General features: G+C 42.6%; 1 protein-coding gene across 1 annotated transcript in view; it reads right to left on the bottom strand.

Moving 5' to 3' along the window:
• LOC127569483 (lymphocyte cytosolic protein 2-like) overlaps window positions 1-25,554 on the bottom strand; it is a 149,252-nt gene that overhangs the window by 47,338 nt on the left and 76,360 nt on the right. The window contains exon 4 of the mRNA XM_052014182.1: window positions 2,836-2,901. Within this exon, the coding sequence (XP_051870142.1) occupies window positions 2,836-2,901 (66 nt within the window). The remainder of the gene's footprint in view (window positions 1-2,835; window positions 2,902-25,554) is intronic.

The raw sequence follows: 25,554 nt of genomic DNA on the forward strand, positions 1-25,554 counted from the left end.
TCTTTAAGAAGTTTGTAAGTTTCAATGAGGTCACCTCTCATTCTGCTACGCTCTGGAGAATACAAATATGCCCTCCTACTTAATCTCACTTTATATAGCAAATCCTGGGAGCAGCCTTGTGAAGGTTTGTTGCACACTTTCAAAGGAAAGGGGAAAGAGGATGTGCTGGAACTATTGAAAAACATTAGGATAGATAAGTCACCAGGGCTGGACGGGATATATCCGGGGTTATTATGGGAAGCGAGGTAAGAGATTGCTGTGCCTTTGGCAACATCCTCACTGGCCACAGGAGTAGTGCCAGATGATTGGAGGGTGGCAAATGTTCCTTTGTTTAAGAAAGGGAATTGGGATAACCATAGGAATTACAGACCAGTGAGTCTTACTTCAGTGGTGGGCAAATTACTGGAGAAGATTTTTAGAGACAGGATTTATGGGCATTTAGAGAAGCAGAGGCTGATTAGGGACAGTCAGCATGGCTTTGTGAGGGGCAGGTCGTGCCTCATGAGTCTGATTGAATTCTTTAAGGATGTGACAAAGCACATTGATGAAGGTAGAGCAGTGGATGTGGTGTACATGGATTTTAGTAAGGTGTTTGATAAGGTTCCTCACGGAATGCTGATTCAGAAAGTCAGGAGGCATGGGATCCTTGGCTGTGTGGATTCAGAGCCCATAGATGACAGAGGGTGGTGGTAGATAGAGCGTATTCTGCCTGGAGGTCGGTGACCGGTGGTGTTCTGCAGGGATCTGTTCTGGGATCCCTGCTCTTTGTGATTTTTATAAATGACTTGGATGAGGATGTGGAAGGGTGGGTTAAGTATGTTTGCTGACAATAGTGTAGGTTGGTGGTGTAGTGAATAGTGTAGAAGGTTGCTGTATATTACAACAGGATATTGATAGAATGCAGAGCTGGGCTGAGAAGTGGGAGATGGAGTTCAACCTGGATAAGTGTGAAGTGATACACTTCAGGAGATCGAATTTGAAGGCAGAATACAAGGTTAATGGCAGGACTCTTAGCAGTGTGGAGGAACAGAGGGATCTTGGTGTCCATGTCCATAGATCCTTCGAGGTTTCTGTGCAGGTTGATAGGGTAGTTAAGAAGGCGTATGGTGTGTTGGCCTTCGTTAGTCGGGGTATTGAGTTCAAGACCAGCAAGGTAATGTTGCAGCTCTATAAAACTCTGGTTAGACCACACTTGGAGTATTGTGTTCAGTTCTGGTCACCTCATTATAGGAAGGATGTGGAAGCTTTAGAAAGGGTGCAGAGGAGATTTACCAGGATGTTGCCTGGATTGGAGACCATGTCTTATGAGGATAGGTTGAGCGAGCTAGGACTTTTCTCTTTGGAGAGAAGGACGATGAGAAGTGACTTGGTAGAGGTGTACAAGATGATAAGAGGCAAAGATTGGGTGGACAGCCAGAGACTTTTTTCAGTGCAACAATGGCTAACACGAGGGGACATAATTTTAAGGTGATTGGAGGAAAGCAAAAGGGGGATGTCAAGGGTAAGTTTTCACACAGAGGGTGGTGGGTGCATGGAACGCACTGCCTGCAGTGGTTGTGGGGCCAGATACATTAGGGACATTTAAGAGACTCTTAGATTGACACATAAATGACAGAGAGATGGGGGGCTATGTGGGAGGGAAGGGTTATATAGATCTTAGAGCAGGATAAAATGTCGGCACAACATTGTGGGCTGAAGGGCCTGTACTATGCTGTAGTGTTCTATGTTCTATGGTTAGTACATCTTTCTTAGCCAAGGAAGCCGACACTTTATAGAGGCTGCCTGTTCTGCCCAGCATTAATATGTTGTGCAATGAGCAAAATCTTCTTCTGACCATCCTATCAGTTTCTGGGCAGTAGTCTGGGGATGGTCTTTGGTTGGAGTGTGATTTCTGCATTATAATCCTGTGGAATCGGGAATGGCATGGTCAATTTAAGTGGGACAGGGTTGAAAGGAGATGCTGATCTCAGATCATAAAGAAGGCTGGGGGGATTATAGTCCTCTGGCAGGACAAGTACTGAGCTCATCCTCCTAGCCCCACCAATATTATTGTCTTGTGTTTCTATTTGCTTGGGATGCCTCTTTGGCTTTGACCAAATAAACTGTGTGCTTCAGCCAGTTAGATCATCAGGAGGATCTTGCATTTGCTAAGAACTCTGACTTGCATGTATACATTGATTACTTCTACCAGGATGGGACACAGCTTGGTTAACTCACCCTCTTCAGAATCTCGACAGATAGGTGTCAGTGAGATCAGGGTGGTGTGTGCTGTGCCCCAGTTTTTATCTAGCTCTTGCCCTACTCCTAACTGGACATAGAAACATACTCAACCCTGTGTGCTGTTCAAAGTTTTCTCTTTCAGCATAAGGATGGGAAATGAAAGTACTTGTAATGGAGGTTGTGGAGCTTCATTGGGATTAGTATAGACCCACAACACCTTAATAAAGTGAATGTTCCCTTCAAACTGTGCCCAGCAGCTGACCTTTGACTGATGAATTGTAATTCAGATAGGAGTGGAAAATAAATCAGTGATCCAATGTCCTTCTGTTCTCTCTCTAGTCTCGATACTTTGGACTGTAATATCTGGGGCTTCACAGTTTCAAAGGCAGATGGACAGAAAGGGTCAGAAGTACACAATGCAAGTTAAAAGCAGGAGCTAGAGGTTAACATATCAAGTGGGAATCTTATTGATTAGCCCTTCAGTTGGGGGAACTCTGCCTGAAATTAGAGCCCATCTATACCTTTCATTTACTAATTGACTTGTTGAGTATTTCAATCTTCCCAATATGTTTTTGAGTATTTTCTTTTATTGTCACATTTGTTTTGCTCCTTTACCTCTTTGGGAAGAAGCCCTTTTTTTCTTCTCTTTTGTTGATCTCCTGGCACAGCTGATGAATCTGTCTGTAAAATAGAAAATGAAACATTTTATAGAACCATAGAACCATAGAACACTACAGCACAGAAAACAGGCCATTCGACCTTCTAGTCTGTGCCGAAACATTATTCCGCTAGTCCCACTTACCTGCACCCAGACCATAACCCATAGGACACTACAGCACAGTAGTATTACGGCACAGTAGTACACCACAGTACAATTATGTAAATTAATTAAATGGATCACAGAAATTATCATTCCTGTGTCACAAAAAGCACATTGATTCTCCAAATTGTATCTTAAATCGTTGAAATCATATTAAAGCAGTTTTGTAAATATGCTTTTTTTGGTGGTTTTTCTCTACTTTTGACAACCAACATCACTATTTAACACAGCATGATTAGGTAATGAACGAGTTAGTTAGACATTGCAACTTCCTGTACTCTGCCCTAACAAGGATTCCCAAATCAGATTTCACTTTGGATGTTGCCCCAGCCATTCTCAAGTCAGACATGTTAGGTACACCAAAATAAAATATTGTGGATGTTGGAACTAGTGTTCAGCAGGTCTGAAAAGAACAAAACTGGCTTAATGTTCAGTTCAATGGCCTTTCCTCAGAACATGAAAATGTTAAGTTTTAAGATGCAAAAGAAGGAGGAAAAGACAAAAGGTTGGGACTGTATGTGGAGAGGTCAATAAAGGGGATGATGGTACAAAGTAAGAGAGATGACAATGAGACCTAAAGAATAAAAAAGAATGGTTTAGTAGACGTATAAATGGGAACAGTAGGAAAAGTATCTGAGATTTCTGAACTCTCTGTGCAAAGAAGCACCCATCCATCACTTCCTTCTGCCTCCTATCACCAAGCCAATTTCAGATCCAATTAGCCAGCAACTTAAATGGACCAACCACAGAAACAATGGGCTAGATAATGGGTATGCAGCACTATTTCACACCTCGTTATTCCTCAGTACCCTCCATTATCATTAGAGCAAATGTCAGAAGCATGATGGAACAATCTCCACTTATCTGGATGAGTGTTGTGCCACCCTGAATAAAGTAGCTTGCTTGATTGACATCCCACTCACCACCCTAAGTAGTTACTCCTCACCACTGATGTGCTATGACTGCAGCGTGTACTGTCTAGAAAATCACTAAAGTTGCTCAACCAGGACACTCCAACAACATCGTCCAAAGCTGCGATCTCTACCACCAAATGGACAAAGGCAGAAGTTACATGGGAACACGACCACCTGCAAGATCCCCTTCAAGTCATACATTATTCAGACTTAGAAATTTGTCACTGTTCCTCCATTGTTGCTAGTGCAACCAACCCTCAACAGTGTGAGAATATTTTCATACAAAGGACTGAAGCAGTTTGTCATAACCTTCTCATGGGACATAATCTTCTCATGGGACATCTTGTCATGAAGCAGTTTGTCATAATCTTCTCATGGAACAATTAGGATAGACAATAAATAGTGGTCATAGAATTGGCCCACTACATCCACGCCAACCTTTTTGCCCATCTACACTAATCCCATTGGCCCGCATTAGGTCTGTACCTTGACTGTCGAAGTGGCTCTTAAATGTAGTGATTGTATCTGATTCCACCCATGAGTTCCAGATATCAACCACTCTCTGTGTAAAAAAAGTCTTTCCCCTGAGATCCCCTTTAAAACTCCTTCCTCTCAACTTAAACCTATACCATTTTGTATTTGATACCTCTACAACAGGAAAAAGATTCTGATTATCTACCCTATCTATGCCTCTCATAATTTTATATACCTCTATCAGGTCACCGCTTGGCATTATTCACTCCAGGCCAAAAAACAAGTCCAGTTTATCCAATATCTCCCCATAATTAAAGTCCTCCAATCCTGGCAACATCCTGCCAAATCTCCTCTCCACTCTCTCCAGCACAACTATCGTGTGGTGACCAGAACTGCACACAACACTCCAAGTGCAGCCTAACCAGTGTTTTGTAAATTTGCAACATAATCTCCCAACTTTTATATTCTATACCCCAACACATATAGGCAAGCATGCCATATGCCTCCTTCACCACCCTGTCTACCTGTTTTTCCACTTTCAGGGAGCAATGGACTTGAACCTGAAGTTCCCTCTGTTCATCAACATTCCCCAGTGCCCTACCATTTATTGTGTGTGTCCTACTCTTGTTCGCCTTCCCAAATTCCATCTGCCAACATTCTGCCCAGAATTTCCATTTGATCTGTATCCTGCTGTAGCCTGAGGCAACCTTCCTCACTATCCACAGCACCACCAACTTTCACAGCATCTGCATACTTACTGAACATGCCTCTGACATTCACATCCAGGTTGCTGATATATATCTCAAACAACAAAGGTCCCAGCTCCAACCCCTGCTCACAGATTTCTAATCAAAAAAGCTTTACCATCTGCCTCCTATTACCAAGCCAATTTCAGATCCAATTAGCCAGCTTGCCTCAGATACCATGTGTCTCAGATACCACTGGAAACCTGTTTGCCACCATGGATATTCAGAAGAGCAGAGGTTAACTGGCTGTGGCATCACCATCAGTTGCACAGTAAGACCATCTGAAGAGAAGACTGTGCTGGTCGTGATGGAGGGGTTCAAGTTCAATTTCATTGTCATGGATACACATACCCAGGGTATAAATGCCATGAAAATTAGCTTTTTGCAGCAGCAGCAGCACAGTACATTACAAACATAAGTTAACATGAAAGTAAATTAACATAAATTATGCATTACTTACACAACAAAATAAACAAAAAAATAACAACATTAGCAGAAATTAGGTAAATGGGTAACAGATGGTCCCAGGAAAATCTGTCCCTTTGGAATATAGCAGGGGCAGGGGAGACGTGTATAATGGTGGAACTACACTAGAGCTGCCAGAAATTGTAGAAGATGTTCCTTTGAATGGTGAGGTTTGTCATATGGAAGATTAGAACAATGAGAACTCTATCGGGATACTGGATGGGAAAGGGGAAAGGATCAGAAGTGCAGAATATGGTTTGGACTTGGCTGAAGGTTCTGTTAACCAGGATCTGACTTCCCATCTCGTCTGACCTCTTGGCCTCTGGCACTGTTCCAATGAGGCTCAATGAAAGCTCTCAGAACAGCACCACCATTTTCAACCGGGTATACAACAGCACTCCAAACTTAGGAGTGCTCTCAGGAGCTTAGGAGTTCTCTAACTTCAAATAATGATTCCATTACTCGTATTTACACTTCATCTAGGCCCATTTTTTGTTTCTATGATGACATTGCTCCAGAATGCCCTTCTGTCATTTAATCTTCCCTGTGTTTTATCCTATGACAGCTTTCCCTTTCACTCCCCTCAGGTGTACCTTAAAATTTGTTACATCTTGAACCTTTTTCTAGTTCTGATGAAAAATCAGTGATTTGAAAAACAGATGCTTCTTCCTTCCTTAACCTACTGAAATTTCCCTGCATTTTCTCTTTTTCGGACTCAGAGGGATGGAGGGTAAAGATCCCTCAATCTGACACATTTTCTGCCCTCAGATGCAGTCAGCATAGATTGGATGTTGGATATATTTTATATTTTTACGTAGTTTATCTCCATCACATAGAAATGCACCCTTTTTATACAATATCTCCTTTGCTCTTGGATCCATCATGTTGGTCTGCTTACACTCACAGATGTTCACTTTCATGTTGTTGGTCCTATCCCATTTCCCTATTAAAAAGCACAAGATTTTCTTTTGATTGTTTGGATGATTTCAATACATAAGGATAATATACTAATTCCTCATTCCTGGCCCCAGTACAGTGGTGGTTTAAAGCATTATCTAAACCTCAGTCAGTATTTGAGATGATGTTTTTAACATGGTCTCTGTAAAATTTTGAGACAACCCTAAACTTTATGTTTTATTTGGAAGATAAATTTAAAATTTCAAGCATAATGGAAATGGGGTTTTAATTATAAAAAATTCTGTAGACTGGAAGGTCTATGAAAGGAATGAAATATCAGAGACAGCAGAGATGAGAAGATGGCTCATATCATTTCACCTTCATGAAACTCAAAAAACTGCAAACACTGGAAATCTAAAATAAAAACAGGAAATGTGAAAATACCCAACAGGCTAGGCTGCATCTGTGGGAAGAGAAACAGAACTAATGTTTCAGGTTGAAGATCTTTCATCAGTTAACTCTGTTTCTCTTCTCACAGATGTGGCTTGACCTGTTGAGTATTTCCAGTATTTTCTGCTTTTATTTTAGATTTCCAGCATCTGCAAACTTTTTGATCTGGTCCTGGTTATTTTTCTGGAACTATTCTAAATTAAGACCATTACAAATCCTGCTCCATTTATTAAGATCAGGGTTGGTCTTTTACATTAATTTCATTTTCCTTCCCTGATCTCTTGATTGACTCAGTGACCAAAAATTGTTCAAGTTTCAAGTTCATTCTTGTCATAGGCATACATACACAGGATCTAAGTGCCATGAAAATTGGCTTTCTGCAGCAGCAGCACAGTACATTACAAGGCAAGGACAAACATAAGTTACCATCAATTTAAATGAATATAAATGATGCATAACTTACAGTTGTGCAAAATAAACATAACACTAGTGCAAGATTGAGAGAAAGAAAAAAATATACAGTCCAAGGTAGTGTTAAGGATTTTCAGGTCAATACAAGAACCTGATGAGAGTGGGGAAGAAGCTGTTGTTTGAACCTTGAGGTGTGGGTCTTCAGGCTCCTGTACCTCCTGATGGTAGCATTGGGAAGAGGGCATGGCCCTGATGGTGAACGTCCCTGATAATGAATGCTGCCTTCCTGAAGCATCACCTCTTATAGATGTCCTCAGTGGCGGGAAGAGCTGCACACATGATGGAACTGGCTGAGTCCACCACTCTCTGGAGCCTCTTGAATTGCTGTGCATTGGAGTTTTCATACCCGTGCTGCAACCAATCAGAATACTCTCCATTGTATGTCTGTAGAAGTTTGTCAGAGTCTTTGATAACATGCTGAATCTCCTTAAACTTCTAAGAAAGTAGAGATGCTGGAGTGTCTCCTTTGTAGTTGCATCTAATGTGCTGGGCCCAGGATAGATCCTCCGAGATGTTGACATCCAGGAACTTGAAGCTTGCTCACCTTTTCCACCGCAGAACCTTCAATGAGGACTGTGCACATTCGCCTGACTTCCTCAATGTCTTGCTGACGTTGAGCACAACGTTGTTGATACAACACCAATCAACCAGCTGAATTATCTCACTCCTGTATGCCGCCTCGTCACCATCTGTGATTCTGCCAACAACAGTGGTGTCAATGGCGTTGGAGCTATGCCTAGCCACACAGCCATAGGTATAGAGAGAGTAGAGTAGGGGTCTAAGCACGAAGCCTGCGTTGATAGTGAGGAGCAGATGAGGTTATCTGCTTATGAGGTTAGCAGACCAAAGCTGGACATGTTCTCACCAAAGTTGTATTGCAGCAAGACCACCCTACCCCTATACTCAACCTCTTTACAATGAAGGATAACTTATTATCTGGCTTCTTAACTGCTTGCTCCATGTTAAGTTTTTGTGAATCACATGCAAAAAAATCCCAAACCCCTCTGAAAACAGAGATCTGTAAGTCACTTTAGAAAAAATACTTGACTTTTCTACTTTTCAAACCAAAGTGGATAATTTAATAATATCTCATATTCCAGCAGTCACCTTCTCACCAATTTAACCTAACCTATTTAAAATTCCTTGCAATTTCAATGCATCTCTTTAATACATTCTACTCTTCCTCGCTCCCAAATTATTGACATAAATTATAAATAACTGAGGTTTAATTACTGATCCTTCCAGCACTCTACTCATTACAAACCACCATTTTGAAAATGACCGGATTATTACTCACTCCTCATGGAGATTTTCCATTTCTGTTTGTTAACCTATGCTCAATCCATGCTAATATATTAGCCCCAATTCCAATTATCGCTTATCTTGTGCATCCTCAGCTGGATAATCTCAGAGAAAGAGAGATTAGAAGTCAGTATTCACTTATCCATAGCCAGTAACTTTCATTAGGCTGCTAATTCTGCAATGTAAGTATAATTTTGATTGCCATTTATACATTAACTTCAGGGGCTAAATCAAAAATTCCAATCAGACAACGAAGCACTACACTCAGAAATTCTGTTTTTTAGATGAAATCTTAAAAAACGATCTGATCCATCTTCTTAGGTATACTTAGAAGGGACAAGATTTGGGGAAAACTTCTTTAAGTTCTCACTCAACCATATTACCAAGCAGTTTATCATTATAACACTGTAATATGCAAATTGGGTTTAGTGTTTCTTGTATCACTTCAAGAGGTGTTTGAATGACCTGAAAAAGGGAGCACAGAGTGATTGAAGATAGGAGATGGGATGATGGTGGAATGGTGGTAAGTATGAAAGATTCCAGATGAAACTATTGATTGGGTAACATGAAGAATGGTGTGCTGATTTCTTGCCTCTTCTCCCACGCATCTCAGAAATTGATCCCTCACAATACAGATTACAGCAGAAATCAGGAAATGATCCAAGTGAATTAGATTAGCAATTAATAATAACATTTGAAAATATTTTGGTTCAATTGGGTTTGACAATTGCCTGTAACTTTCTCATCAGAATTTAATAGATTAGTTGAAGTTGTGGGTGGCAAAATAAATATAGATTTTTATGTGAATAAATGGTGGAGTAATGAGTGTAGAGAGTGGTGGAATGTTGCTGGTGATTATATCCTTTTGTTTTAATCTGTTGCTGGAAATTGGTGGAGGATCTAATGAAGTGATCACAATTTTGTAAGTTTATTTAATACTGAATAAAACTAATAATGTTTTTGAATAAACAATGAGGAACTGTAAGTCCTGAACTGAAGCAGTTTTATTCGAAGCATTTTACTGCGTCCCAAGACTCAAATTTGTGTAGAATCCATCAACATCTTTTAATACTCTTACAAGGAACAGACATAAACACTCAACATTATGTAAATTTTCTTTTGAATACTTCTTTGCTTTAGCAACAATGGTTGTTGATGAAATTAGAACAGTTAGCTGCAGTTGTACTCGCTGGTATGCAGGGCCTTTCTTGACTGCAGGACATTGCAAAGTGTTTTCTTTATCCACTGAAGAACTTGTAGTTGTAGCATTCCAGGAAACATACAAGGTCTCACAAGCAGCACTGTGCTCATGACCAGATAAGGGATGTTGCTTGAGGAATACATAGTCAGGGCCTCTCATCAGTGTTGATGGGCAATTATATCAATGTCTTATGTATGATGAAGATCAAAATCAGGGTCCAAGGGGGAGATAGTCACTGGCAGCCATTTCCCATCTGATTCAAATATTCACTTGTAGGACTCTTTTCATTATAAAATAGTCTTTGTACTTGCTACAACAACGCAGTGCACTGAATTCAAACCAACAGCAAAATAGGAAAGGATGTCTCACTCTATCTGTGAAATCATACGAAAGGGAAGGTCACTTTAGATCAAAGTTTTTGGCCGACAGCTAAATCTATCAGAAATAAACACAAACATATCCTTACAGTCTCACAAAATTAGTCAGAATCATTAATCCAGTTATTTATTTATTGTCCTGTACAATGACAGAGTGAAGTTACATATCCTAAGAATATTGATCTGTAGTTTCTCAATTATTGATGCACCAGATTTAGGCCTGAATTCAACAACAACAACTTACACTAATACAGCACCTTTAACATAATAAAAAAGCCCATTCATTGAAATACGTTAGTCCTGAAGGACATAAATGTCAGACTGGCATGAGCACTAGGCATGACAGTATAGGTAGAGGCAATTATTATACAGATGTGTGGAGGCAAAACCCTGTCTTCACACTGAGGATGCCCTCCATCAAGTGTATCATTATCATTGTGCTAAAAAGGGTGGATTCAGAACATAGGCATAGACGGTTACAGACCAAGTGCCGGTAAATGGCATCCCAATATCGACAGGTACTTGGAGACGCAAGACACTAGGGACTTAGTGGTCAGCATGGACATGGTGGGCTGAAGGGCCTGTTTTTACAGTGTATGACTTTATGACTACACCCAGCAACTGGAAATTGCACATCCACGAGTTGCTCAGTCATCAGCAGCCTCATAATTATAACCTCACAGTTCAGAATCTCCTGCCATTGCCAGCAATCCGGGAAACCAACTCTGATTCAATGAACAGCAGACCAGGAGCAGCAGCAGGTATACTTAAAAATACCATTCTGGTGAAGCTACAGCATTGGACTCCATATATCGGGTTAGCAGAAGCTGCAGGCTGGAGACAGATCAATCCTTTCCCAGACAAGACAATAGATCAGACTTTAGATCTGGCCACACAATTGTGAACACCTTTGAACATTTATACTACTAATGGAAGGAGGGTCCAATAAAATCTACTCCTCAATCTTGGTGCAGTCAGGCTGAGGCTTGAAAAGTTTGCAATCAAGTTTGGCCAGAGTGACCAAGTGGATAACACATCTCGATCTCCTCCAGAAGTCTCCAGAGATCAGATTTCATTCACTTAATTCACTCCCCTCGATATCAAGAAATGGCTGAGAGCACTGAATACATCAAAGGCTATGGGACCACACAACATCCTGGCTGTAATATTGAAGACATGTGTATCAAACCAGTTGTGTCTGTCGCCAAGCTGTTCCACTACAATTGCAACACCGGTATGTACCTGATAATGTGAAAACTGTGTAGGTATGAACTGTCCAAAAGGGGGATTTTGAATCCACTGTAGTCAATTAACATTCCAGTCAAGTCTTAATCATCAGGAAGGCAATGGAATGTGATATCAACAGTGTTATCATAAGACAGAAAGAAATAGAAGCAAGAGTATACCTTTAACAAGATCAAGGCTGACCATAAAATCTTGCATCTGGCGGGATCAAGACTTTAGTTCTGCATGGCAGTGTGCTTCCTTAATGATTTTGTTTAATCCTAAGTGGAGCTGTTAACTGATGTTCAATTCTACTCACATTTCCTCAGTAAACTAAGCAGCTCATGGCTGCAAACAGTGGGACCAAGACAACATTCAGGTATGTGCTGATAAATAGCAGGTAACATATGTGACCCACATCTGCTAGGAAGTGTTATCTTCAACAAAAAAACTACTTAACAGTCTCCTTTTGATCATTGCAGCAGGATGTATCATGTACAAAATCCACTACAGTTAGAAACATAGAAAAATGGATGTAGGATAAGCCATTTGGCTCTTTGAACTTTCTCCATCATTCGATATGATCATGAGTGATCATCCAAATTCAGTAACCTATACCAGATTTTTCTACATGTACCTTGATCTCCATAGCCCTTCAAAAGATATGGAACTCCCTTCTGAATATATTTAATGATTAGGCTTCAACAACTGTGTTTTTGTGGTGTTTTTGTGTTTCTGTGTTTTTCTGGGAGTAGAAATGTCTTCTTATCTCAGCATTAAGTAGCTTACCTCTTAACCTTAGACTGTGACTCCTGGCCCTGACTCCCCCACCATTGGGAACATCCTTCCTGCATCTAATCTGTCTGGTCATGTTAGAATTTTGTACGTTTAAATGAAATGCCCTCTCAGTTTGCTGAACTCGAGTGAATATGAGCATAAGTGATCCAATATCTCTTCATATGTCTGTCCAGCCATCCCATGGACCAGTCTGGTGAACCTTTGCTGAACTTTCTTCATAGTAAGCACATCCTTCTTCAGAAAGGGAGATCAAAACTGCACACAATGATCAAGGTGTGGTCTCATCAAGGACCTGAAAAAACTGCAGTTTGGTTTCTCTGCTCCTATACTTAAACTTTTTCATTATGAAGGCCAGCAGACAACATGCTTTTATTACCACCTGTCGTACCTGTATGCTTACTTTCAGCAAATGGTGTACAAGGACACCGAGATTTTGTTGTACCTCTCCATTTACCAATCAATCGCCAAGCAGATAATAATCTGCCTTCCTGTTATTGCCACCAAAGTGGATAACCTCGTATTTATCCAGACATTGTACTGCATCTGCGTAGAGTCAGACAATACAGAAACAGGCCCCTTGGCCTACTACCTCTATCAAGCACTCATCTACACGAAGTCAATTTAACAGCACTTAGTCCATAGCCTTTTATGCCTTGACAATCCAAGATAAGTTTTTCTTTTTTCTTATATAAGGTTTTTACTATAAGGTTTTCTTTTATAAGGTTCTTTTTTATAAGTATTTTATATAAGTTCTCATCGGGAATAGTGGGGGCAGGACTGCGCAGGCGCGTGACGTCAGCAGGTAAAGCACGGGCAGTTTAAAAAGCAAACCTCCATATCCAGCGGGCAATGTCGGAGCGGGCAGCTGAGTGAGAGGGGGCAGAGTGAGTTGGGCTTTGGCTCAAGGGGCTTTGGCTCAAGGGGCTTCGGCTTTAAGGGGTGAGGCAGGTGAATAGCTGGTAAGTAAAGGTAAGGTTTACCTGTTATCTGCTATAAATTTTTAAGTAGGAAAAACTAGGTAGGGGGAGAAAAAAGAATTAGGTCAGATGGAGGACGTAGTGGTGTGCTGCAGCTGCTTGATGTGGGAACCCGTGGACCTTGCTGTGGTCCACGATGGCCACATCTGCAGTAAATGCTTGAGGCTGGAGGAACTTCGGCTCAAAATTGATGAGCTGGAGTTGCAGCTTCAAACACTGCGGAGCATTAAGGAGGGAGAGAATTATGTAGATACTGTACAACAGGAGACAGTCACCCCCCTTAGATCAGGTACTTCTGGAGTCCAGGAAGTAGATAGAAGGCTGACTGTCAGGGCAGAGGACCCCGGAGGCTGTTCCCCTCAATAACAGGTTTTCCGCTTTGGAAGCTGTTGAGGAGGATGACCTGCAGGGGCCTAGCAGCAGTAGCCAGGTCTCTGGCCCTGGGACCAGTCCTGCTGCTCAGAAGGGAAGGGAGGAGAAGAGGAAGGCAGTAGTGATAGGGAACTCGATAGTCAGGGAAACAGATAGGAGGTTCTGTGGCAGTGAGCATGAATCTCCGATGGTATGTTGCATCCCAGGTGCCAGGGTCCAGGATGTCTCTGATCGGGTCAACAGGATTCTTGAGAGGGAGGGAGAACAGCCAGAAGTCATGGTTCATGTTGGTACAAACGATGTAGGTAGGAAGAGGGATGAGGTCCTGAAAAGTGAGTTTAGGGAGCTAGGCAGAAGGCTGAAGAACAGGACCTCAAGGGTAGCAATCTCGGGATTGCTGCCAATGCCACGCGGTAGTGAAGGTAGGAATAGGAGGAGGTGGCAAATAAATGCGTGGCTGAGAAGTTGGTGCAGGAGGGAAGGTTTTAGATTTTTGGATCATTGGGATCTCTTCAGGGGAAGGTGGGACCTGTACAGAGAGGATGGGTTACACCTGAACCCGAGGGGGGCCAATATCCTTGCAGCCAGGTTTGCTAGGGTGGTTCGGGAGGGTTTAAACTATCTTGCAAGGGGGATGGGAACCGGAGGAGTAGGTCAGAGGAAGAAGGGGATGAGGAAAATCAGATCTAACAGGTAGAGAGGCTTTGAGGAAGGAGAAGCAGAGTACAGGTTATAAAAGTAGTAAGGCAGATGGCTAAAGTGCAATTACTTAAATGCAAGAAGCATCAGGAATAAGGGAGATGAACTGAGAGCTTGAATAAGTACATGGGACTATGATATTGTGGCTATCATGGCTGACACCAGGGCAGGAATGGATATTGAATATTCCTGGTTTTCAGTGTTTTAAAAGGGATAGGGAGGGGGGAAAAGAGGAGGAGGGGTGGCGATACTGGTCAGGGACACTATTACAGCTGCAGAAATGGTGGATAATGTAGAAGGATCCTCTCTAGGGTCAGTATGGGTGGAAGTTAGGAAAAAGAAAGGAGCAGTTACTCTACTGGGAGTATTCTATAGGCCCACCGGTAGTAGTAGGGATACTGAGGAGCAGATTGGGAGGCAGATTTTGGAAAGATGCAAAAACAACAGGGTTATTATCATGGGAGACTTCAACTTCCCAAATATTGATTGGCACCTGCTTCATGCCAAAGACGGGGCGGAGTTTGTTAAGTGTGTCCAGGACGGTTTCCTGTCACAGTATGTTGACAGGCCGACTAGAGGAAATGCCATATTAGATCTAGTTTTAGGTAATGAACCAGGTCAGGTGATAGATCTATCAGTGGGTGAGCATTTGGGGGACAGTGACCACTGCTCCATAACCTTTAGAATTGTCATGGACAGGGATAGGAGCAAAGAGGACGGGAAGATATTTAATTGAAGAAAGGCGAATTATGAGAACTTGAGAGTGTGAATTGGGATCACATTTTTGAAGGGAAATGTACTATAGAGATGTGGTCGACGTTCAAGGATCTCTTGCAGGATGTTAGGGATAAATTTGTCCCGGTGAGGCAGAGAAGGAATGGCAGGGTGAAGAAACCATGGGTGACAAGAGGGGTGGAAAAATTATTTTTTTTAATTTAATTTACAGCATGGTAACAGGCCCTTCTGGTCCAACGAGTCCACGCCGCCCATTTTAAACCCAATTAACCTACCCGTACATCTTTGCAATGTGGGAGGAAACCGGAGCACCCGGAGGAAACCCACGCAGACATGGGAGAATGTACAAACTCCTTACAGACAGTGACAAGAATCGGACCCCAATCGCTGGCGCTGTAATAGCATCGCGCTAATCGCTACGCTACTTTGCCGCCCGTAGTTAGGAAGAAGAAGGCAGCATACATAAGGTGTAAGCAGCAAGGATCAGACAGGACTCATGAGGAATATAGAGTAGCAAGGAGGGAACTTAAGGGGCTGAGGAGAGCGAGAAAGGGACATGAAAAGGCTTTGGCAAGTAGGGTTAAGGAGAATCCCAAGGCTTTTTTCTCGTATGTGAAGAGCAGAAGGATGGCTCGAGTAAAGGTAGGTCTGATTAAAGACAAAGGTGGGAAGCTGTGCCTGGAAGCTGTGGAAGTGGGTGATGTTCTCAATGAATACTTCTCTTCAGTATTCACCAGGGAGAGGGGTCTTGAAGATGCTAAAGACAGTGTTGGTCAGGGTAATGTTCTAGAGTATGTAGATATCAAGAGAGAGGATGTGTTGGAGCTGTTAGAAAATATTAGGACAGATAAGTCCCCGGGGCCTGACGGAATATTCCCCAGGCTGCTTCATGAGGTGAGGGAGGAGATTGCTGAACCATTGGCTAGGATCTTTGAGTCCTCGTTGTCCACAGGGATGGCACCTGAGGATTGGAGGGTGGTGAATGTTGTCCCCTTATTCAAAAGAGGTAGTAGGAATAGTCCAGGGAATTACAGACCAGTGAGCCTTATGTAAGCTGCTAGAAAGGATGCTAAGAGATAGGACCTATGATCATTTAGAGAATCATGGACTGATTAGGGACAGCCAGCATGGATTTGTGAAGGGAAGATCTTGCTTCACTAGCCTGATAGGGTTCTTTGAGGAGGTGACCAGGAAGATTGATGAGGGTAGTGCAGTAGATGTGGTCTACATGGATTTTAGTAAGGCATTTGACAAGGTTCCACATGGTGGGCTCCTTCAGAAGATCAGAGGGCAAGGGATCCAGGGAGGCTTGGCCGTGTGGATTCAAAATTGGCTTGGCTGTAGAAAGCAGAGTGTTGTTGTGGAGGGAGTGCATTCGGATTGGAGGGCAGTGACTAGTGGTGTCCCACAAGGATCGGTTCTGGGACCTCTACTTTTTGTGATATTTATTAATGACTTAGATGAGGGGGTGGAATGGTGGGTTAGCAACTTTGCAGATGACACAAAGATCGGTGGTGTTGTGGATAGTGTGCAGGGCTGTCAAAGCTTACAGAAGGATATTGATAGGATGCAGAGCTGGGCTGACAAGTGGCAGATGGAGTTCAATCCAGAGAAGTGTGAGGTGGTACACTTTGGAAGGACAAACTCCAAGGCAGAGTACAAGGTTAATGGCAGGATTCTGGGTAGTGTGGAGGAGCAGAGGGATCTGGAGGTTCATATCCACAGATCACTGAAAGTTGCCACAGTTAAGTTGCCATAGGGTAGTTAAGAAAGTTTATGGGATGTTAGCTTTCATAAGTCGTGGGATCAAGTTTAAGAGCCACGAAGTAATGATGCAGCTTTACAAAACTTTGGTTAGACCACACTTGGAGTACTGTGTCCAGTTCTGGTCGCCTCATTATAGGAAGGATGTGGAGGCATTGAAGAGGGTGCAGAGGAGATTTACCAGGATGCTGCCTGGATTAGAGAGTATGGATCATGAGGAGAGACTAAAGGAGCTAGGGCTTTACACATTGGAGAGAAGGAGGATGAGGGGAGACATGATAGAGGTATACAAAATATTAAGAGGAATAGATAGAGTGGACAGCCAGCGCCTCTTTCCCAGGGCATCAATGCTCAATACAAGAGGGCATGGCTTTAAGGTAATGGGTGGGAAGTTCAAGGGAGATAACAGAGGGAGGTTTTTCACCCAGAGAGTGGTTGGTGCATGGAATGCGCTGCCTGGGGTGGTGGTGGAGGCTGATACATTGGTCGAGTTCAAGAGATTGTTAGATAAGCATATGGAGAAATTTAAAATAGAGGGATATGTGGGAGGAAGGGGTTAGATAGTCTTAGGCGTGGTTTGAAGGTCGGCACAACATGGTGAGCCAAAGGGCCTGTATTGTGCTGTATTGTTCTATGGTTCTATGGCACTCGTCCAGATGCTTCTTAAATGTTGGTAAGAGTATTTGCCCTCACTACCCTCTTAGGCAATGCATTCCAGATTTCATCCACCCTCTAGTTGAAAAGATTTTTCTTAAATCCCTTCTAACACTCTTATTTGTCACCTTAAGACCATGCCCTCCATTCTGGGGAAAAGCCTGTCACTACTCACCCTATCTCAGTCCTACATAATGTTGTATATCTTTATCAGCCTCCATTCTCAAGGAAAACCAGCCCAGCTTATTTAGTCTCTCCTCAGAACTGAAACAATCCATCCCAGGCAACGTCTTGGTAAAACCTTTCTGCACCCTCTCCAATGTATTCACATCCTTACTATAGGGTGTCAAATAGAAGAGTACTCTAGCTGTGGCCTTCATGAAGTTGTATCATGACCTCTGCACTCGTATTTCATGGCCCGGCTAATGAAAGTGAGTATCCCATATGCCTTCTTCACCATCTTATCTACCTGTGCTACCACCTTTAGGGATCTATGAATTTATATACCAAGGTCCCTGTATTTCTCAATACTTGCAGGGTCCCACTATTCATGATATATGTCCTCAAAATTTATCACCTCACGCTTCTCAGGATTAAGATCCATCTGCCATTGCTCTGCCCACTGAACAACATCATTCTGCAACCTAAAAATACCCTCTTAACAATCCACAGCACCACTGATTTCTGTGTCATCTGCAAACTTAATAATTGTACCTCCTACATTCACATCTAAGTCATCAACGTATTTAACAAACAGCAAGGGTCTCAGCACCGATCCCTGTGATATACCACTGATCACAAAAGTAAACCTCCAATACCTTCTCCTATTGCCAAGTCAACTTTGGATCCAATTTGCCACCTTACCCTGGATCCTATGGGCCTTTGGGCCAGCCTTCCATATGGGACCTTGCTGAAGTCCATGTAGGTAATATCAAACACACAGTTCACATCAACACATCTTGCTGCTACTTCTAAAAATGCAACTAATCAGTCAGGATCTCCCACCAACAGATCTGTGTGGACCACCCCTGATCAATCCCTGCCTTTCCAAGTGTAGATTAATCTTGTCCTTCAGAACTTTTTCCAACAACTTGCTTACCACTGACATTAGACTCACTGACCTGTAATTACCTGGCTTATCCTTGCTGCCTTCTTGAATAAAGGTACCACATTTGCTGTCCTCCAAGTATCTGGCATCTCATCTGAGGCCAGCCAAGATTTTGAAAGCTTTGTCAGGGGTCAGGGCCCCAGTTACCTTCTCCGTTGCCTCCCACAGCAGGCTGGGTTAAACACATCGGGCCTTGGAGTTTATCCAACTTTGTGCATGCTAAGACATCTAATACCTCCTCCCTTTTAATGATAAGATGCTCTCAAATATCCTTATACCCTTCCCTGAAATCTGCAACTGCAGATTTGTCTCAGTGAATACAGATGAGAAGTTTTCATTTAAGATCTGACTCTTGTCCTCTGACTCCACACACAGATCACCCCTTTGGTCCCTAATGGGTCCTGCTCTTTCCCTAGTTACCATTTTGCTCCTAATATACTTTTAAAATGTCTTGGGATTTTCTTTAATTGTGCCTGTCAAATGATATTGCATAGCCCCACTTTGACTTTTCTAACTTCTTTTTTAACAACTCCTCTACACATTCCACACTCTTGAAGGGCCACACCTGTTTTCAGTATTCTATACCTGCCATATGTTTCTTGTTTTGTTCTCAATCAAAATCTCAATTTCCCTTGATATCCAGGGTTCGCTGGACTTGACTTCCCCACCTTTTCCCTAAATTCTCACTTTTAAAAGACCTCCAATTGTCAGGTGTAGATTTACCAACAAGTAGCTGCGTCCAGTCCACTTTTGCCAGAACAACACACAAAAAGCTGGAGGAACTCAACAGGTCGGGCAGAATCAATGGAGGGAAATTGAAAATCGACGTTCTGGGTGGAAACTCTTCATCTGCACTGATAGGTTGGCCAGTATAAGGAGGTGGAGGGAAAGGGTGAAGCAAAATCTGGCAGGTGAAAGGTGGATCCAGGTGAGGAAGGATGATAGGCAGATGGAGTGACACAGGCTGGGAGGTGATAAGTGGAGGTAACAAAGGGCTGCAGATGATAGAATCTGAGAGGAAAGAAAGGTAGACAATGGAATCAAGGGAGGGAGGTGGGGAGGCCAGATGGGAGCAGCAGGAGAAGAGGAACCAGTGGGAGAAGTATGTGGGTGATGGGCAGATGGAGAGGGTGAAAGGGTGATAGGGACTTGGGTGAGTGTAGGAAGAAATGGATAGATCAGGGGGAGAGAGAAAAGGGACAGAGGGGGAGCAGTTTACTAGAAGTTGGAGAATTCAATTTTCATGCCGTTGAGTTCCTCCAGCTTTTTGTGTGTTGCTCCAGATTCCAGCTTCTGCAGCCTCTTGTGTCTTTACTTTTGCTAGGTCCTATCTTGTGGTGTTGAAATTGACCTCCCCAATTCAGGATCTCAATTTCCAGACCACTCTTATCCCTTTCTATAACTACTTTGAAATCCATCAATTTGTTGTCACTATCCCCAAAATAGCCTCGCAGGATCTGCCTGGATGGCATTGAAAAGAAAAAGCTTTTCACTGGATCTCGGTACATGTGACAATAATAAATCAAGACCAATATTCACTCAAAGACACTTCAACTACTTGCCCAGCTTCATTACCAAAATTACAGTTCCATTCAATGTATCTGCCTACTCTCTCAACCTTTCCAGATTAACATCATGCTTCTTTGCATTCTCCTTCAGGTGCAACCTCCCATCTAACTTTGTGTTATCTGCAGATATGAAGATATTAAATCTCTTCCTTATTCCAAATCATTAATGTTGAGTTGTAGAATTGGAGAGCACAGAAACAGGCCCTTCAGCCCACCACATCCATTCCAATCTTTTTGCTTATTTACATTACCCCATATGATATCTAACCAGTCACTGCCGGCCACTCAGAGAGAAAAAAAATTATTCCTATTCTTTTTTTCTTTTTAGCCAACTAGCTCTCTATATCAGTATCATATCCTCAGTCCTTCTGGGCTAAAAAGATAAACACTGGCTACGTATATTTACCGCAAACTATCTTTTTAAATTCCTCTTTCCTGCCTCCTCCACCTCAGCTCCAACATGATCGAGAAGTTCTTGTATCATTTTATACTAGATTGATACCATATGCTTACCTATTTCCTCCGTTTCCTCATCCACATACCCAGTCTCCTAGTGTTCATCCTTATCCCCACATTTGTATTTTCCTCCAGTTATCACATAACTCCCCTTCAGCCCATCTAGTCCATGCCGACCTGATCTTGGTGTGGCTTGGGTGACCACATCATACTTTTCCAACATTTCTCCAGTTTTGTTCAGTTGCATGGATAAATTTGAGTCTGATTCCATTTTAATTTGACCAATACTTTTTCTTCTTGGTCTGGAATGCCACACAGATTGATCCTTGGCCCTGTAAGGTATGTGGCTTATGTTATAAGGTAATAATAGTGTGTACCCCTTTCACGACTGTAGAAAATGAGAAAACATAAAAACATAGAAAACCTACAGCACAATTCAGGCCCTTCGGCCCACAAAGCTATTTATTTATTTTTTTTTAATTTTATTTACAGTGTGGTAACAGGCCCTTCCGGCCCAACGAGTCCGCGCCGCCCATTTTAAACCCATATTAACCTACCTGTATGTCTTTGGAATGTGGGAGGAAAACGGAGCACCCAGAGGAAACCCACGCAGACACAGGAGAACATACAAACTCCTTACAGACAGTGACGGGAATCGAACCCCGATCACTGGCGTTGTAATAGTGTCACGCTAACCGCTATGCTACCGTGACTCCCATATGCCGAACAAGTCCCTACCTTAGAGACCCATAGCCCTCTATTTTTCTCCGTTCCGTGTACCTATCCAAAAGTCTCTTAAAAGACTCTATCGTATCCGCCTCCACCACCGTTGCCAGTAACCCATTCCATGCACTCACCACTCTCTGAGTAAAAAGCTTCAGCCCACTGCGTCTTTGCCAACCATCACATTTGTATATATTAATCCACTTGCCTGTATTAATTCCATATCCCTCTATGCCCTGCTCATTCAAGTACCTGTCCAGATGCCTATTAAATGCTGCTATTGTTCACGCCTCCACCATTTCTGCTGGCAGCTCATTCTAGATACCAGCTATTCTTTGTCTGAAAATTTTACCCCTCAGATCTCCTTTAAACATCCTCCCTCTGACCTTAAACCCCTTGTCTTTTAGTTTTAGACATCCCTACCTTGGGAAACAGACATTGCTATTGATCCTATCTATGCCTCTCATAATTTTATATACCTCTATCATGTCACCTCTCAGCCTCCTTTGCTCAAGGGAGAACAGACCTAGCCTATCTAATATTTCCTGATAACTCAAGCCCTCCAATCCAGGCAACATTCTTGTGAATCTTTTTTGCTCTGTCTCTAGCCACATCCTTCCAAAAGTGTGGTGACCAGAACCACAAACAATACTTCAAGTGCGGCCTAACCAACATTTTGTATAACTGTTATGTGATGTTCCAACTTTAATATTCAGTGCCTCAGACAATGAAGTCAAGTACGTCATTCTCCTTCCTCACCACCCTGTCTATCTGTGTTCCTATTTTCAGGGCACTATGTACTTGTACCCTAAGATTTCTCTATTCAACAACACTCCCCAGGGCCCTGTCATTCCCTGTGTAAGTTCTGCCCTGGTTTAACTTCCCAAAATGCATCACTTTACACTTGTCTGAGTTAAATTCCATCTGCCACTTTTTGGCCCACTTTCCCAGTTGAACTAGATCCAATTGTAACCTTCGACAACCTTCTTCACTGTCTACTACACAACCAATTTTGGTGTCATCTGCAAACTTATTAATCATTCTATTAATCATTAATATTAATGATTTGATTTAATATATATAACAAACAACAGAGGATACAACACTGATTCCTGCGGCACACCATTATCACTGACCTCCAGTCTGAAAACAACCCTCCATCACTATCTTTGTTTCCTATCACCAAGCCAATTTTATATCCAATCACCCTGGATTACATGCATTCTAAGACCAGCCTCCCATATGGGACTTGACAAAGGCTTTGCTAAAGTCCCTGTAAAGAACATCTACCTCCCTGCCCTTATCAATGCTCTTGGTTACCTCTTCAAAAAACTCATTCAAATTCATGGGAAATGATTTCCCATGCAGAAAGCTATGTTGACTATCCCTAATCAATCTTCGTCTTTCCAAATGCAAATAAGTCCTGCTCCTCAGAATCTTTTCCAATACCTTTCCCACCAGTGACGTTAGGCTCACTGGCCTATAGTTCCCTGACTTATCCCTGCTGCCCTTCTTAAATAAAGGCACACCATTCTCAATACTCTTCAGCTTCTAGTCTTCTGGTACCTCACCAAGTGGCTAATGAAGATACAAAAATCTCTGTCAAAGCCCCAGCAAATCTCCTCCCTGGCTTCTCCACAACATCATAGGATATGCCTGGTCAGGCCCCAAGGAACTATCCACCTTCATGTGTTTCAAGACTTCTAACACTTCCTCCTTGGTAAGGATGATGTGTTCCAGGAAATCGCTGTTTCCTCCTCTGAACTCACACGTTCTTTCCTTTATTGAAACACTTCGTTAATTTACCGATTGTCCTCCAGCACCTTAGAAACTGACTCTGATACACACTAATACTTTGCTTAGTGCTCGGGATGTGTTCCCAGGAGCAAGAGTGCCAGTGAAACCAGTGCTAGAAGGGGTCCATTATAGCATTATCCAAGAGATATGTTTGGCTTACACCGCTGCTGAGCAGGGAACTCATCTGAGGCCTCAGCTCTCCACCAGTGTTCCCGCAGCCATGAAAGGGATAAGTGATCTCATCACCACACAGTTGTCTGTGAGGGTGGGTGCTGGGTGGATTGAGGTGGGCAGAGCGACCAGTAAGCGCTGAGGTGTGGGGGTGGGGGCTGCACCTTGGCTGTCACAGTGAGTGCAGCCATTACCTGCCCCCTGATCCTACAGTCTCTCGCATCACCTCCTGATGAATGTAATGGAAACCACTGCTGTCCCTCTCTTTATTTGGCTTCACTGCTCTTCCCTGCCCAGGTGTTTTCCTATGGTAAAAAGCTCAAAGGCCAGTGGCCACTGTTGAGCTTGTTTCCATGAAGAACTCTTCAGGATTAGGAGAGATCTGCAGGAAAAGAAAGAAAGAGGGGAACAGGAGCATTCATCACATCCAACAGGTGGTCACGAGGGAGACAGTGAAGTTCTGACAGTCTCGGACCCGAAACATTAACTGTTAAACTGTAAACAATAACTATTTCTCGTTGCACTGATGCTGCCTGACCTAATGAGTTAGAAATGTGGGATGGCTAAGGATGCTTAGAAGTTTAGAGGACTATGGATGGCAATGTGAGAGTTTGAAAAGGGAATGACCTGCACATGCATGATGTGGATTGGAAAATCCTCTCTAGAACCTAGAACCTAGAACACTACTGTACAGTACAGGCCCTTTGGACCACAATGTTGTGCCCACATTTTATCCTGCTCTAAGATCTACCTAACCTTTCCCTCCCACATAGCCCCCTATTCTCTGCAGCCAATAACATTCCAAAACTTGATACCAATGTACAATGCTGCACTGCTCTGAAGGTGGCAAACCCAAGAAATCAAGAGAAGCCATGATGTTGACTTCATTGTAACCGCATGAAAGATGTTATACCTATATTTGTAAGTCCAAAATTCTGATGAGGTTTCACAGGTTGGATGCAGGGAAGCAGTTTCCCTAGCTAGTGTCAGGAACTAGGGGGTCATGGTCTTAGGATACAGGATAACACATTAGGAGTGAGGTGAGGAGAAATATCTCACTCAGAGGTGGTGAAACTTGTGGAATTCACCATCACAGGGAAAGCTGTGGAGGCCATGTCACTGAACTTATTTAAGAGGGAACTGTATAAACACATTGTCATCAAGGGTTATAGGAAGAGAGTGGAATTTTTGATTATCAACCATAATGATATCAAAGGTCGGAGCAGGCTCAAAGACTGAATGGACTCCATCAGCTTCCATTTTTTCCATGTTTCTGTGATTCTAATATAATCATGAGAAGGGATTGATAAAAGTCAACCACACCAGGAGACAGCCAATGGAAGACAGGCACACTACTATCACAAAGTTGTCAAAACCCTGTCACCCATAGGCACCTTAAAGCACTGGAGAGATACCACTGATACTATTTCTGCAAGGTCATCCAAATCCTGATCAGAGTTATGACATAGGATCAGGTCTGAAAGAAAGTCTATTGACTCCCAACAGGAAGATTTTCAAGTACAAAATGGATAATAATTGTAGATGTCTGTTTTTCCTTTTTGTTTTTATAATTAAGGTAAGGTGATAACTCATTTGGCTTATGTAATATGGGCTGTGTATTTCTTTAAGGATAGTCTTCTTCTACTTTTTCTTCTTCTTCTGCTTTTGTCCCCTTCTTCTTTGCCTTCCTAGGTGATTCCTTGGGAGGGATGATGATTTGTTATCACTTTGGTTTTGTAGGTTCTGAGATGGCTAATGAAGTCAATGTGGGAACCGCAGACTCTTCCATAGACAGGGCAAGAGATTGGTGGGCGAGGGATGCTTTGTGAGGTGACGTTCTCCTTCCACCACTTCCACAGGCCTTCTGTGTAGTCCTGATGCTCAAAAGATCTCAATCCCAACTCATAACATTGGGTGGTCAGAGGTTCTGAGGAGTCAGTGGGGATCTCGCAATTCTTCAAGGAAGCTTTGAGAATACCTTGCATCTTTATCTCTGTCCACCTGGTAATCTCTTCATCTGTGACTCCTCATCACAGAGTTTGAATAAAGAATGGTTGCATGTGACTCATTGGCCTCTGTACATATTCGAAGGATATTTAGGCAGAAATTTCCAGAAAATGCCTCTCTGTACAAAAGCTGCCTGCTTATCTCTGTGACACATAGTAGATGCA

The sequence above is a fragment of the Pristis pectinata genome, chromosome 4 (assembly GCF_009764475.1).
Source record: "Pristis pectinata isolate sPriPec2 chromosome 4, sPriPec2.1.pri, whole genome shotgun sequence".
NCBI classification, from domain to species: Eukaryota; Metazoa; Chordata; class Chondrichthyes; order Rhinopristiformes; family Pristidae; genus Pristis; species Pristis pectinata.